General features: G+C 35.7%; 1 protein-coding gene across 1 annotated transcript; it reads left to right on the top strand.

Annotated features, from left to right (window-relative positions):
- The first annotated feature begins 581 nt into the window (after positions 1-581).
- On the top strand, positions 582-12,709 carry LOC103995521 (DEAD-box ATP-dependent RNA helicase 10). Its single transcript, XM_009416119.3, has 13 exons — positions 582-1,029; positions 1,171-1,294; positions 1,394-1,463; positions 1,842-1,904; positions 3,994-4,068; positions 7,333-7,452; positions 8,326-8,367; positions 8,477-8,551; positions 9,945-10,091; positions 10,279-10,416; positions 11,847-11,958; positions 12,045-12,133; positions 12,254-12,709. Exons 1-13 carry the CDS (start codon positions 897-899, stop codon positions 12,374-12,376), a joined length of 1,311 nt encoding a protein of 436 aa, XP_009414394.2. The 5' UTR covers positions 582-896; the 3' UTR covers positions 12,377-12,709.
- Positions 12,710-13,620: the final 911 nt, after the last annotated feature.

The following is a 13,620-nucleotide window of genomic DNA, read 5'->3' as shown; positions in this document are numbered from 1 at the left end:
TAAAAAAAAACATAAATTAAACCTTGAAATCAGTAAAAAGTACATTTTGTTAAAAATTAAATAGAGAAAAAATAGTCATCATAATATTATTGTAAGTCATTTTCAAGGTTTTTTCAAATTTTGAGAATTTTTACAATTAATAGTTAACATTTATTAATTTATTTAATGTATTATTATATTATATTAATTTTGTTTAAATTCAATAATATGAATTTTATTTTATTTATAATCATAATTTTAATTTTTATAATATTTTATATTTTATATATTTATTAAGATTATATATATATATATATATATATATATATATAGTTTTTGATTTTATTGGTTATTATTTATTTAGGACAGCCGTAATATTGATTGACTTAAACCGGCCTCTATTGTCATGATTTATTTAGATTGAGCTAAAAATTTCAAAGGAAAAAAAAAAAAATTAAGGTAGGTTTGCCGGGCAGCAAACAATCGAAAGCGGGGATTAATTGTTATCTTTCAAAGCAGGGGTGTTTTTGGAGAGATTAAATTTTCCGGAAATACAAATATGTCCAAACTTTATTAAGTTAATGCATATGCATAACCCTGCCAAAGAGACATCGTCCCCCGCCTTGCTCGCCCCTGCTGCTCTCTATCATCTGCGGCGGCGACTGCGGTGACACCCAAGTCACGCCCTCCTTCTCTTCTTCTTCAAGCGGCGGCGCTAACGCCTGCTCCTCCCGTTGCCTCCTCTCCTCCTCCTTCTCCGTGTCCTCTCTTCTGGCCCTAGATTTAGTCTCTGGGTTAGGGTTTTGAAGGGTCTGTGGGTTCCACCAGATTGTTCCGCTCGCGATTTCCCGTCCTCGATTGCTGGCTTTCTGCGGACCGTCTGCTTTGTTCCTTCTTGCAAGGGAAGGTTTCCGGAGATGGCGGAGGATGGGTCGCCGCAAACTTTCAAAACTCTTGGAGTGAGAGAAGAATTGGTCGAAGCATGCGAAAGCTTGGGGTGGAAAGCCCCCACGAAGATCCAAATCGACTCTATTCCGTATGCCCTTGAAGGTATCTTATCGCTTGTGGCTTTTTTAGTAACTTTTCATGACGTTCTTGTCTTGTTAAGTTCGAGATTATCCAGTGGCTTTTTTTTCATATAGAAATTAAATAAAAAACAATGTAGAAAAACTTTGTTTGGTTGGTTGATAGGGAAAGACATTATCGGTCTGGCTCAAACGGGGTCGGGTAAGACAGGAGCTTTTGCAATCCCGATTATTCAAGCTTTGTTGGAGACTCCACAACCCTTTTTTGCTTGCGTGCTTTCTCCTACTAGGTTCGTTCGCAATTACTTGCTTGGAATCTTCCTTGTGAGAAGTTCTGTGAATTGGTGATTATGGATCTCACCTCTTGTTTTGTTCCTCATTGTTTTCAGAGAGTTGGCAATTCAGATTGCTGAGCAGTTCGAAGCATTAGGGTCTGGCATTGGCGTAAAATGTACAGTGGTGAGTTCTGGGATGTAGTTAGACAATTTTTGTAGATCTGGATCCAGCACCTGTTATTTTGTTTTCCTTGCCTTAGACTTATGATATTTTGTCAACTGTTTATTGAGTTGAATGATACCAATTGATAAATCATGTATATTTCCGAGAAAAGCTTATGACACAATTCATCCTGGAATTTTATTGCATAATATATGATGTATGAGCATTTAAAGTGTGGTCATGTCAACATGGTAATCAATATGCATTATTTTTGTTCAAAAGTTCCTTCATGGAGAAGTTCAATGATGATGCTCTTATTTAATCATATTAAAGGCTTGATTTGTGCTTTAATGTTTTCATGTTGGTATGACGTTTTGGCTGAACTTTTTTTTGTCACAGCTTGTTGGAGGGGTTGACATGACACAGCAAGCAATTTCTCTTGGAAAGCGTCCCCATATCGTGGTATGTTGTTGTAGATATCATTTTTTGTTGTATGTCTGCCTTTGTGTTAATTTTTAGAGGGCTTGTAGGTCATAATGATTTATACTAGTGACTTTGTATACTTGGTGTAGCTACTTTACTGGGAAGGTTTTTGAGTTCTTATTGAATACTTGGTTCCATTTAATTTATAATAGCAGTATGTGATAAAACAAAACTCAAGTTTCTTACCCAAAGGATCTTTGTAGGTTTTACAATTTAGCCACATTACTCTCTTTGAATAATAAAAATGGATAATGGATTATCAGCGGTGGTCACCACACGCAAGTTTAAACCAGAAATGAGACTTGAATTAGCTCCTAAGTTGAGGAGGATGTTACTTAAAAAGCCTTTTTTAAAGATTTGATGCCCCTATATATGTCTCAGAATTTATTTATACTTGTTATCATAGAATGAATACTTTATTTCAACTCAAAGTACCTCTTCATCATTGTCATCTGAGGGTGTACTGAAATATTCAAAATGTTCTCATATTATGTTCTTACCCAGGCAGTCCATTCTTCAATCAGTAATATACTGGCCTACAATGTTATCTTATTTTCTGTCCAAAAGAAATATCTCTAGGAGAACGAAAGACTTTTAACAACGAAGAAAGACTATTTGGTAATACACAGTAAATATAATCTTTTTGGCAATTTATTCCGATGAGGTTTAGGTAGATGTTATTACTAGTGATTTAAAAAGTGTTAGGTGCCAAAAGGCTCTAAGGTCCCAAAACTCCTAAGGCGCTCAATATATAATATAATTAAAAATATAATTATTTAAATAAAAGTATGATATTATATTAAAAATATACTGTTAACAATATATTACTTAAGTTAGAGGGGGAGAAAAAAATTCTCTGAAATATTAAAATATAAAAAATATATAATATAATTTTAAATAAAATTATTTAAATTAAAATATGATATTAAATTAAAAATATACTGTTAACAGTATATATTACTTAAAGTTAGAGGAGGAGAAAAAATGTTAACAGTAGCAGAGGGAGATAGCAACAGCGGCGGAGGGTTAGTTTAAGATAGTTGCAGCAGCACTGCGAACGACAGCAGTGGAAGCTGTGGATAGTAGCAACGATAGCGAGAGAAGCTACGGACAGGAACAATGACAGTGGCGAAAGCTGCAGACAGTTGCAGTGGCAACGACGAAAGCTGCATACAGTAGCAGCGACAGCGATGGAAGCTCCAAAGGAAGTTACATGGGCCGTTAGACTCATCTGTCGACAACAAAGGAAGGCTCAGTTCGCTGCGTCTACGGCGAAGGCAGCGGCAAAAAGCATCGGCGGCGGAGGCAGAAGCAGCAGTAGGGTTCCTCTAGGTTGCGTGGGCGTGAAGCGTGGCTTTTGAGGTAAGAAATTACGAACCGAACCAGGGTTTGGTTCGCTTAATTGAATCCGACACTCGCCCAAAGTGCCCAGCGATTGCGTTTAGGCGAGCGCCTCATTGAAGTGCGCCGCCTAGTGGACACACAAGGCGCTCGAGCCTTTCCTCACCTATTTAAATCACTGATTATTACTAATACTTAGTAAGCAATCATGCTGTTTTAAGCATGCTTATTTTTATATTTAATGTTTTTGTAATGTGATGTTTTACACCATAGGTTGTGCATCATTTATAGAACTTATGGGCAAATATGTTGTTTTAAGCAGCAGTCCTTGGTTATGTTGACTAATCTTATCAGTAATGGCCTAATTCTAATTCTTTGCTGATTTGGGGTCTATCTCCAATCTTATATTAGCTTTCTATGGCCATTGTGAACCACTCAGATGGGTAACAATGGGCTCATAAAGAATTTAGTTCATTTCATTATCCGTTTGAAAAAAGTTATATTTAGCATATATTTTAACATGGAAAGGACATGGAATCTATTTACTCATTCTGCATCTCTTTCTAATGTAACAACCAAACATCTGACACTCTTGGAGCTCCTGCTAGATATGCACAGTTGTCTGTGATAAAATTACTTTTGTCTTCCATCATTGAAGCTTTCAACAAGTCAATTCTGCCTCTCGAGCATCAATGCTGTGTCATCTGACAAATGCTATTTCTTGTAGGTCGCAACCCCTGGGCGTCTCTTGGATCATTTAACTAACACAAAAGGTTTTAGTCTCCGCACAATAAAGTATTTGGTAAGACTCAATTGCACCATGTTGATGTGAAGTGTGTTTGCAAGAAGTATAATATTCTCCATCTACATTTTTGATGTTATGACTTGTTATTTTTGTAGTTCTAAGTTTCGATTATATTTTTAGTGGAAACATGCAATTATATTCTATTCATTAGAAATAATCAATTCACTAACTATTAATGGTGCTGAACCCTAAATTATGATTTGCATTAGACAGCTTGGTGATTATATTTTGAATTATATTGCAGATATGTGAAAATTTAAAGTTAAATGCACTCTAATATTATCATGCAACAGAGAGAAAAAGTTAGGATAGTTACTGTTTAGTGTCATCCTGGCAAAGTCATAATTCTTTGATTGGAAGATATATCTGCATTGCTTAGATCATTGAAATGTTGAATGCCTTTGCATTAGTGGAAACTTGCATCTCGTATGCAGCATCTATGGATTTAGGGTGTCTTGTTTGGGTGTCTGCAGTTGCAATTTGGAAACCTATTTGTGAATTTGGTGTTTGGATCTGAGCATTTGAGACCATATGCGTATCCCAGAATCATGGCTATGCAATGCAAGGGCATTGAAGCATGGAGAATGACCATATAGTAAGAAATCATGAGAATGGAGATCTATGCATGAGGAACAAGGATGTTGGAAGCAAATAATAGATAAAGGAATTAGTTCAGAAGTATATCTATGGCCAATTTGGTCTAATGAGGAAGTGCAGGATTCGAACCTAAAAATGCATTTGTAATTGCAATACTTAAATTTTGTAGGGATCTACATTAGTTTATGCACTGCTTGCATGATATGCTGGGAAAATGCAGAGATTTGAGCTAGCCCCATTGTGGTGAATGCACCTAGCGAGAGGCATTTGCCGTTGATATACAATCTGTTTATTTTCTGTACACTTATTGAATGCTAAAGCCTTACATAGGAATTGTGCGCTAAATTGAAAGTTTGAAAAGTTTGGTGGCTGTAACAAAGCTATAGTTCATTCTGATCAAGGTTATTCTTTTTCTCTATCCTCACTGGATGTGGCATGGTAAAGCCAGTTTGCATATCTGTGCATTTCAACAACGATTGCTTGTATTTTTTCTTATCAAGATGAACCATAACTTATAAAACCAGGATTAAACTGCCATTATATAGAACATGGTTTGATGTGTAATATGCATGCTGGAGTTACATTGGCATTAATCAACAATCATGTTCTTTGACTTCCTGCTTGTTATTAGAAGACTTTTAAAACTAACAAGATATCTCAGGCTCTTGCTAAAAGACAAATTAAAGTGATACTTTATGCACCAAAAGTGATCAATGTTAAAATGCTAAACCTCATTCTGTAATAAGATCTGAATGATTGTTGTGTGTCAGTTTTTCTCGAGAGATGATGAGAATCTTGAAAAATGCCAATGCTAGGCAATGTATTACGCAAACCACTGAAAATCTAAGAAGTCCTAATATTATTAACTGCTGTAGGTGTCACACTTTTAGAGTAAACCTCTGATAATATGGCCATTCATCAAGTCATGGATTATTTAGCAAATGTTAGCTAACGTAAATCCTACATCTGTTAGACATGATGATTGCCCACTAGGTTGCCCACACGAGAAAGGACTCAAGGCTCTGATTTTGTTTGTTGGTGAAGTGATAAGATGAGTGATTACATTTACCAATGGAGAATACATCAACAAAAATTGAGGCCAAGTCAATTGGTTGGATTCAATAAATTTGTTCGAACATTTTTCTGAAATGGTTCTGTCCATGCAACAACTTTTATGTAAATGTTTCACTTCTAGCTATGTTCCTTTCTACTCAATTTTTTCAGGGAGTCATCAACTCTTCTCCTTGATTGGCATTGCAGTAGCACCTTCTTAGTGCTTTTCTCTCATTATTTTCTTTTATGGGCACTTCTATATTTACTTGTTCAATGGCACTGTTTTGTCCAGTATGTTAAAGGGCTTTGAAAGATTTAGAGAAGGAAGTTTCATTGTTAAAGCTACCAGGGCATGTTGAGTCAGATGGAGTGCAGCCCAACACTAGTAACTTACAGTGATGTTAGAATGGAGGTATAGGTGCTCCACAATTAAATTTAATTAGATTAACAACATATTGGTATATTATTTGAATGATTAAAGTCCTGCTGTGGCACTGAGAATTCAATGTGTTGTCACAACAATTTTAACTTAGGCTATGGTTTCTTATGCAGCTCAGTGACAACAAAACATCTATACAGTATACAGCCGACTTAAAATAGTTGGGACAAAAACACAATGTGCAGTACAAGGCTGCTACAGGAAGAAAGATGCAGAATATTGTAAATAATAATAAACAGTGAAGGGGATGAAGAAATAGAAGGAAGATTGATTATTAGAGATTTGGCAGCCATGGAAAAGTGCGTAACATTTTTCAAATTCATAGAATACAAAATTTCCACTGCTAATAATCAGTATCTTACTTTAAAGTAGACCTAAATCATATTAGACTCTTTTAGGACTCGGAACTCCTAAAAATAGCAAGAAGCTACTTTATTTAAAGTGCTTAATTATAATAAAAACTAAAATTGTAATCTGCCAACTAGCTTATTGTAGCATGCTATTTTAACACTACAATACTTTGCACTGTTTCTTCTGCAATGTGTGACCAATAGATAAAATTAATAGCCATCTACCTTTAATTGCCTAAATTCTTAAACTGGCTATAGAACTGATTAAAATTGAACCCAAACAATATTCATGCTGCAAACCTGACGTCCATGATTTTACCTGAAGATAGTCAAATCACTTCAGTGGCAATATGCTAGCCAAGAGTAAGTTGCAACAAAAGATTTTCAGAAGAACTATTTGACATCAATTATGTGGCCTTTTCCTTTCAAAAATTTGTTGTAGTTAGGTTCACATGTAAAACTAATTAATTTATGGGGTGTGATTTTCAACAAGCATTTTAATTAGTTTAGGCTGTTTGCTTATTTCTCACTCTATGTTAGTGAGGTTGGCGATATTCTGCAGTAACCATTTAAGAAGCATTTGATTGCGACAGACATCTCTTATTGCATATCAACTTTTATTCTGTGTGGGTGTACAAATGCATTTGTATGTGTATGTGTTTGTGTTGGTGTGTGGTGTGTCTATGTTTATTCTCAACTGAGAAGGGTGACACCTTTTACATATCTATTCTTTTCTTTAAATAGTGGTTGTGAAGAATTATGTCAGTATAAACTATTAGAATTTATTTATTAAATGACCTGGTTTGATCTTCTGATGGTAAGGTCCTAGATGAGGCTGATAGATTGCTCAACTTGGAGTTTGAGAAAGCAATTGATGATATTTTGAAGGTTATTCCTGCTGAGAGAAAGACGTACCTGTTTTCAGCCACTATGACAAAAAAGGTCAGTATACATTTCCAAGTGGACTTTTGTATCAAGCTTCAGGGACAAGGATCTATACGTCTAGCATTAGTTACACCAAACTTGCAATTTCTGTGCCGTCGTCTGAATGAAAATACTTCTTCCTAAATTATCTGGGACAAATTTGGTGCTGCATGCTGGGATCAATTCATGTAGGATTTGGTTTTCCTATAAATATTCCTACTTATTATGATATAGCTCTTGATTTTGCTAGAAAATGAGTTGTTGTTTTATTGATTGATATCTGACAGTTAATGCATGTGTTTTAATTTCCTCTAGTGCCATTATGCAGGCACCTAACAATTTGTGCTTGTGTATGCTACATCAGTTCTATTTGGCCTTTCTGTCATTTATCGAATTGGGTTCAAACATGGTAATGACCAGTAAAAAATCCATGCACTTCCAGTTCTGTCACTAATTAGACTGATGTGATGCCAGTCTGTTGGGTGGTGTACCAACCTGTACCCGTGTGGTATCATTGAATAAGGTATAAAAAAATTAACGCATGAATACAGAACTATATGTTTAGATAGTACTAAGACCAGTAAATATTAATCTGTATGTACCAGTTTGACCGGTATTCAAATCCATCTTTCATAAATGTTAAGAAGAAGTGTATAATTGAGAGTGTATAACCAATACTTACTTTTAGCTTTGTCATTTTTCAATTGTATGATATCTGTAAAAAGACGTGTGACATCCATGTCATGGCTTCTAAATCATATTCTGAGGTGTGCCTTTCATGGTAACATATCAAATTGGTGAACATGTTATGAAATTTGTTTTTTTGAGACTCATTAATTTGGGAATATATGAGGGTCTTTCCAGATTGAGACACTTTTGTTTCTTCTACAGGTGAGCAAACTTCAACGGGCTTGTCTTAGGAATCCTGTGAAGGTAGGCACTGATATTGTTTTTGATTTTTCTTATTTTATGTTTGCAGTCTCTTCCATTTTTAAGGCCGTATTGCCCTAATGCTTGCCTATCAATTGATCGATGATTGCAGATTGAGGCTGCTTCTAAATACTCCACAGTTGATACACTGAAGCAACAGTTTCGCTTAGTTCCAGCAAAGTATAAGGTTGCTTACTTTATCTTGTTTTAATTATATTTTAGTTTTGACTTGATATGAGGTTGTTGAAAGTTGTAACTGACTTTGTAACAATATATCTTAGTTTTACTGCATAAAGTATTCAATCATAGCAAAAATCGCTTAAAATATTTCTAACACAACACAAGTAGTTTTGTATTCTTTTGCATCATTCAGACTTGTTTTCCTTACAAGATAGCCTTGTAAAGCATGTAATTAGATTATGGATTTCTTTTTTTTTTCAATAAATTAAGGGGACGTCATTGTGAAGCTTCTCCATTTAGACTAGATAATCTCTAAATCCATTGTTTGTTAAGATGGTAAATAACTAGGTTGAAAACCATACTAGAATTTTGCATATGGCTGCAAGTTATTTATTCGATGTGCCCTGTTTTCTGGCAATATCTGCAGTAGATGCTCACAATAAGCACTGCCCCAAATGATTCTTAAGCTGATCAACAAAACATAGATGAGCGGACCAGTTCTGCTAGCCCTCATAAGTTGGTAATATTAGCTTTAAGCAAGGTTTTAAATACCAGGTGGTACCAGTACAGTCTGGTATTACCAATTTTATAGGAATTGGCATGCTGACCAAGCAAAATTATCCTGTCAAGGTCAAAATAGTTGTATATAACTTTTTAGTCCCTTGTCAAAACAGCTGCTGACAGTTGATAGCCTGAATAACCTTTTGTTTGATTCCTTTCTTTTTCATGTTTTCCTCTCATTTCCCTATCTCTTTCCAATGCCTAGCAGCCTCCACTGTTGCTGTCTCCTACCTCCTCCCTGTCAACAGCTGTTGACAGCCTCAACAGCCTTTTCTTTTGTTCCAATGTTTTCCTCTTTTCTTTTGTTTTCCCATCTCTTTCCTTCGTCTCGCAGCACTAGTTGCCTATGCCTTTGCCATCGTTGTCTCACCTTTTCCTCGCATTACCGTAGCCATCATCTCATTCTGTTCACTGTTCTTTTCCTCATCTTCCTCCTCTTCTCTTTCTTCTCCTCATTCCTCATCTGCCACCACTTGCCTCCTACGCTGTCTCCGTGCTTGATTCCTCGTCTACTACCACCACCACCCCGTCCTCTGGTTCCTCCTTATCCACGTTCTCCTTCTCAGTTCCTCATTTACTTCCTTATTTATTCTCATCCTCATCCTCTCCCTCGTTTGACTGGACCTGTATCGAGGTGTACCAACACATTGTAGGCCCTACCATCTGGTACTGTACTAATCCAACCAGGGAACTGTATGGGTTTCTGACTGTAACTGTAAACATTGGCTGCAAGTAATAGTACTTCATTACTGAAATATTATCATTCCTGTGTCAGATATAGTTGACAATTGTCTCATTTGGTTGATCTAGTTGACCCATTGACTTCTTGTTTGGTTCAGGATTGTTATCTGGTTTACATTTTGACTGAGATGTCTGGAAGCATGTCAATGGTATTCACCCGAACATGCGAGTCGACACGACTTCTCTCTCTAGTTCTCCGGAACATTGGTATGAATGCCATCCCTATCAGTGGTCAAATGAGCCAGGTAACTATTTTTCTTTGAAAAAGACATGGATATCCATTTGTTGAATAATTAACTTGTGTGAACATTATTCTGACTATAGCATGCAATTTGAAACTGACCTTTTCTCTTTACATTACTAGAAACTTTGTCATTAGTATTTTCTGCAGTAATGACTTAACCTTTTTCTTCTATGGAATTGATTTGACAGGCTAAGAGGTTGGGGGCTTTAAACAGATTTAAATCAGGAAACTGCAACATCCTTATATGCACTGATGTTGCAAGCAGGGGACTTGACATCCCTTCAGTTGATGTAGTTATAAATTATGACATACCTACAAATTCTAAGGTTCATGTTTTCCCCCTTTATTATTGTTCATCACATTTTCTTAATGCCTGTTGCAGCCAATAATTCCTGTAGTCGACAACATTTCTTGCCTTGAACAAACTTATTCCATGTTTATCTAGTTGAATAATATAGAGTCAGATAGCATAAAGACCTTCTCGCTGACTTCCCACCTTATATTTCACACTTGTTTCTTGCCTTAGAACAACTTAAGTAATATCAAGTTTATTTAGTTGAATAATAAAAGTAGTCAGTTACTGGAAGGATTTTCTTGTTGACTTTCCATCTTAAATCACATGATGAAAAGATTGCTTTTATGGTGCATTTCATTTCTCACCTTTGATTTATGAAAAAAGAATCTTAATCAAACATTTCTTCACATCATGGATGTAAATCTTAGTTTGCGACCAAGTACAATAGGCCATCAACCAGTAGGGTACCAATATATCGAGTGGTTTACCGATTTATACTGCCCGGTATTATTAAACAAACTAATAAAAAATAAAAATGAACGGATTTGTACTAGTATCAAGATATATGTTCAACACTGATCTTGATAATGACTGGTATTTAAAACCTTGCTTTCCCATCTTGATTAATTGAAAATTGAACACGAAATGCATGTATAATGTAGTTCCGGCCTTTCTCCTGTACATATGATACTTTTTAGTGTTTTTCTTTGCTTGCCTAAGGATGAGCATACGATACCGATGGCTGTATTGCTAAATTCCACTGTGATTAACTACCTACTTGTGATATCAGTTTGTTTCACATGAATATCAAGGTAGTCATATCATCTAAGGAAATGAATTTCAGTCGTACTTTTGAACTTATGTTGGTCCTTATGAATGTCAAATGATTTGTTTGGGCATTCAGTCAGTATTTCATATTAAACCTTTAAGAAAGTTTAGTTAATAATTTGGAGGATTACTTTGATGTTCTTAATTCTGTATCCTGAACTACCAATATTATTCGAGCTAAGTCTATAGAATGGACGATATACAACTAGGTTCGTAGGTTAGATACAAATCTTTTTCAATTAGGTTAGGTCATTTACTATATCTGTAAATAATTTTGTCTTTGCAGTACCGTAGGATACATTTGACATGTGCATTGAAACTACTTTCTAAATGTTCTTTCGAGATAACCTTGTAATTAGTAGTTTTGCCATCAACCACTGCCTCATGTTACTATGTACCATGAGAGGTTGGATATCCTTTTCTTCTTTTTGAGAATTTGAATTGTACTGAGATGGTTTCCATATATAAACTCTTCCAAAATCCTGATAGTCTTTTGATACCACCACTTTTAAGCCATTATAATGGTTTTGGTGCTCTATCACCCTTAATTTTGCTAAGTACCAGTGGAATTTTTTTTTCTTGTGGTTTTTCATTCAACTAATGTTGTAATTTGTACTGACTGACATACTGCAGGATTATGTCCATCGTGTGGGCAGAACCGCACGTGCTGGGCGATCTGGGTTGGCGATATCTTTGGTGAATCAGTATGAGGTTGAGTGGTACCTACAGATAGAGCAGCTCATTGGTTGGCTTCACTATCTTTTGTTATGCTCTCTGTCATATAGTGTGACTTATGAAAGCACTGATATACTTGTACCATTTATTTTATAGGCAAAAAACTACCAGAATACCCAGCAAATGAAACTGAAGTCCTTATATATTTGGAACGTGTATCGGATGCCAAGAGGATTGCTCTCATGGTATCTCACTTCTGTTTCTAATTTGTTCTTTTGAATAGTCCTTATCCAAATTCTTATTGCATTATATTTCATATTGGGGATTAGCTTTCGACTGAATTTTTTTGTTTTTGGGTTAACTAGAAAATTAAGGACAGCAATGGCAATAAGAAGAGGAAAAAGGTAGAAGAAGATGGTGATGAAGCAGAGGAATATGTTGGGATTTCCAAGAAGGTAAAAGCATCAAAGAGATCTAAGAGATGGTAGCCGCGACTTTGTCATGCTGGTGATCGTGGCTGTTGAGATTTCTTTTGTTTTTTTCCCAAAAGCAAAACAGCTATATTACTGAATCAATCTAGGAAGAGGCCATCATGCTCCTCGTAGCACAAAAAATGAGCCAACTCCGGTGGTTGTATTGCCCTCCACGAATAAGAGGATTGGGGACAGAGCAAAAATGTGTTGGCCAGTTAGTATTATTGTTCTCTTCTCTAATACATTTATAAAGAACCTAGACCAAATGTCTTAAACAGTTGAGCAAAAGTCATGTAAAAGACTCTTTTCTATTAAGGAATTTGATAATCGATTCAGTATCAGATTCAATTACCGATTTGGAGATTCCCTCCTCAAATCTAAGTTCTATCTCACGTTTAATTACAATCAATTGTGCTCTCAGATCTTGTTGTCTTTGATAAATATATATGGTTGCGCATTATTGATGTACGTTCATCATCTAGGATAGAATCAAATGTTCTAAAGCTTAAATTAACTTTTTGGGTCAGTGGTGTCGGCTGTTTGCAGAGTTTGTAAGGGTCGAAGGTACTAAAGAATCATCATATCAGGGGCTTTTTTTTATAGTAAGGTTTAGGACCGTTAGGTCATGATTTAATGTCAGGAACTTATACGTCTCCTCCAATGTTGGGTATAATCGTGATGCATCGAATCTGAAGAATAATATAGTATGGTTGTGAGTTGGTTTATAACTAACTTGTAGAGGGAGAAGTCATATCAGTCATGTGGCATATCGAATGGCTGAGTGGGCTTATAACTTGATGAGGGAGAAGTCATATCAGTCATGTGACAGTGAGGTGTCAGGCCTGTAATTTTAAGGCATTAGTCATATAATGTGGAGGTGTCAACCCTGTGTTGAGTTTTTGATCATGAGTGTTAAGGTGTCAATCACACTAAGGTGTTGTTAGTTCTTATTATATCATTATTCTTATATCATTTGTCTCATATCATGTGTAGTGGAGTTGATGCATAATGTAATTTCTATTCAATTATTTTATCATTGAAAGAGTACTTTGATCGATTTGACCATGCTATCATCCGAAGAGCAATTTGGGCCAATTGGATTGCTTTGGGCTGATTCAATCATGTTGTCATTGAAAGAACACTTTGGGCCAATTTGATTATATTGATGTCAAAATAATGTTTTATGTTGTTTCAATCATGTTTTCATCGAAAGAGCACATTGGATCAATTCGTATCATCAAAAGAGCACATCGGCCTGA

Source organism: Musa acuminata, chromosome BXJ3-8, assembly GCF_036884655.1.
Source record: "Musa acuminata AAA Group cultivar baxijiao chromosome BXJ3-8, Cavendish_Baxijiao_AAA, whole genome shotgun sequence".
NCBI classification, from domain to species: domain Eukaryota; kingdom Viridiplantae; phylum Streptophyta; class Magnoliopsida; order Zingiberales; family Musaceae; genus Musa; species Musa acuminata.
This window is presented reverse-complemented; position numbering and strand designations above follow the sequence as displayed.

Coding starts and splice junctions, on each gene's coding strand:
- LOC103995521 (XM_009416119.3), top strand. CDS start 897: ATGGCGGAGGATGGGTCGCCGCAAACTTTCAAAACTCTTGGAGTGAGA. Junction 8,368..8,476: donor GTCTTAGGAATCCTGTGAAG/GTAGGCACTGAT, acceptor CGATGATTGCAG/ATTGAGGCTGCTTCTAAATA. Junction 11,959..12,044: donor ACAGATAGAGCAGCTCATTG/GTTGGCTTCACT, acceptor TTTATTTTATAG/GCAAAAAACTACCAGAATAC.